This window comes from Astatotilapia calliptera, chromosome 8 (assembly GCF_964374335.1).
Source record: "Astatotilapia calliptera chromosome 8, fAstCal68.1, whole genome shotgun sequence".
Classification (NCBI taxonomy): Eukaryota; Metazoa; Chordata; class Actinopteri; order Cichliformes; family Cichlidae; genus Astatotilapia; species Astatotilapia calliptera.
Window position 1 is genome coordinate 22,470,001 of NC_137429.1, and position 2,449 is coordinate 22,472,449.

At 43.7% G+C, this 2,449-nt stretch overlaps 1 protein-coding gene across 7 annotated transcripts in view; it reads right to left on the reverse strand.

Moving 5' to 3' along the window:
* Window positions 1-1,674, reverse strand: part of ep300a (EP300 lysine acetyltransferase a) — a 30,070-nt gene extending 28,396 nt beyond the window's left edge. For all 7 annotated transcript variants that reach the window (XM_080305226.1, XM_080305225.1, XM_026177193.2 and 4 more), the window contains exon 1: window positions 1,190-1,674. In XM_080305226.1, coding sequence (XP_080161352.1) covers window positions 1,190-1,283 — 94 coding nt within the window. In that variant the 5' untranslated portion in view covers window positions 1,284-1,674. The remainder of the gene's footprint in view (window positions 1-1,189) is intronic.
* Between the last annotated feature and the right edge of the window lie 775 nt (window positions 1,675-2,449).

The following is a 2,449-nucleotide window of genomic DNA, read 5'->3' on the forward strand; positions in this document are numbered from 1 at the left end:
GGGAGCTATCTGACCTAACTAAGGCATTTAGGTAGCACCTTTACCATTTCTTGTTGTTTTGTAGACCAAATGCTTTTTCAAATAGACTGACCATCCATGAAAATAACCTGCAGTTCAATTAATGCTACGATTTAAAGACAACTGGAGACATCAACGGGAAGCATCTTTCGGCAACAACCACACTTCATGGCAGTGACACGAAGAATAATTTTGAGTGCAGTTAATTACATCCTCAAATCGTGTTTATCTTTTGGCAGTAATGCGTCTGTCATCGATATATACTTTGTAAGGTGACGGAAATGTGTGCAGTGCCTGACTAATTTAACCGTAATGGTCTCTCTTATTGCCGAGCAGGCGGGCAGAGACGCAGCTGGCTTTGGTGTAACGACTGAGTGAATGTCTAAGTGATGAAATCTGGGTGAATATTTCGTGCGTGTAGTAGTATTCGGTCACTAACTGGGCTTTCTGGTTAGCAGCTCGGTGGTTAGGCATGGCGCTGTGTCCATGCTCCACCGTTTCGTTCTCGGGCCACTATTCCAGCTGCTGCCACACGCCATCCACACACACGCAGAAAAAAACGTACCAACAATGGCAGTTTGAGCTTAACAATCAGTCGGACCCGTGGGCCTAAATTTAGCTCTCACCAGGCTAGCAGCACCACCGTCTGCAACCTCTGTCTTCGCTAACATCATTAACGATGGCTTACGGCAGTTAAGAAAGGGTCCGAGTTATGATGGGGCAAAACAAGGTTGTTTTAAACCCTAGCAGCCTAAAAACTCGAGTACAGAATAGCAGTACGTATACATGGCTATCAATTTAAGACAACTCTATGACACCAAGAAACTTCATCGTAAGTTTGACTGGCAATGGGGTTACAAACAACCCGGCTAAAGTAGTCATTAGACACGGGACCGTCAAGACAAGATCCGCGTTCAAGTGGGCTAGCCTAGCGCTAGCTGAATGGCTAGTAGCTACCTCCGGCTAAAATGGCTGTTAGCATGCGAGCTAGACGGGGAGCGTTTCTTCACGTACACACACTCACTACTAGCACGCTAACATTAGCAAGCTACGACAAAAACAGAAGCGTAATCCCGCGTTTCCCTCCTCTTTTAAGTAACCACAAGCCGTTCAAAAACAAAAAACTCAACGAATAACACCAAACCAAATTATAACCTGAGCCAGTACTTACCGTTTCCATCGCTGGCGGACGCGGAAAGTGCCGGAGAGGAGAGTTTAGGCCTCTTGGCTGAAGGCGGGCCAGAGTCCAGAACGTTCTCGGCCATATTTTTTCGAAATAAAAATATATAAAGTATCCACAATTGCAGTCGTTTTCACACCTTTAGAACCTCATTCCTTTCCGTTTCCAATATTGCGACTTTTCCCCCTCCTTTTGGGGGACTAAGAGGGGGAAAGTCACGGGTACGAATTACTCCTCTTTCCCTGGGTTCGCCTCTCGATTTCAGCCTCGGCGTATATCAACCCCCTCCCTCCCTCGTCAGATTTTTTGTTCTTTATAAATTTCTGCCAGCGGAGGAGGAGGGGGTCCGTGAAAGTAGAGGGAGACACACGCATCGGCTTCCCTCTAAACTTACAGAGCCTCTTCCGATGTAAATAAACTAGCCCCTGCTACCTCTCCCATGATCGCATCCGTCATTTCAGCTTCCTTTCCAGCGGAGTCTGGATGAAGATAATGTCGGGCAGAAAAGCCTCGTTTGCCTGCGAAGTGACGGTGGTGCTGCTGGTGGCAGCGGGTGAGGATGCGGGGATGCAAATTAAAAAAATAAAACTGAAAATATTCAAGTGCAATGGTTGACAAAATATAATGCGTATTATCTATGCATATAAAGACCCAAAAACCCTCAAAGTTGGTTATGATTCATCTATGCAGCAAGATGAACGTGATCTTCTGTTTCTGAGGTTTATAGTTGCAAAGATTCATTTTGAACTGTGTTAAAGAAGGGGAACTTATGTTTTAAAACATTTTGTAAGTGGAAGCTTTAAAGAACAAAATAGTGCAATAACTTGGAATTTAGCAGACCGAAGTTGATTCATGAAGCTTGAAAACTCTGTATTCTGTGGAAAGGTTTGGCTGAGCCTGATTATTTTCTAATTTAAATACATAATGTTTTATTTATAGCTAAACTTTCAGTGAGACACCACAAAAATTTGTAATCTTCCCATGATGATGGTGCAACTCTGCAGGGTTGCTCCAAAGCCAGTTTCACTGAGAAAAGCATTAAAAGCTTGTCACCAGACTCTCCACTTCAGGCCAAGTAAACTGTCCAAAACCAATCTACAGGTTCTTTCTTTTCAGTAACATTTATAAATATGTCACTGAAAAGAAAGAACCTGTTTGAACAGTGATTGTTTTAACGTGTTAATTTCCAGTCCCCCTGGTGTTTCCCCTCAAACCGCTCTCTGTGTAAAAGTATTCAAAGATGTAAAACTG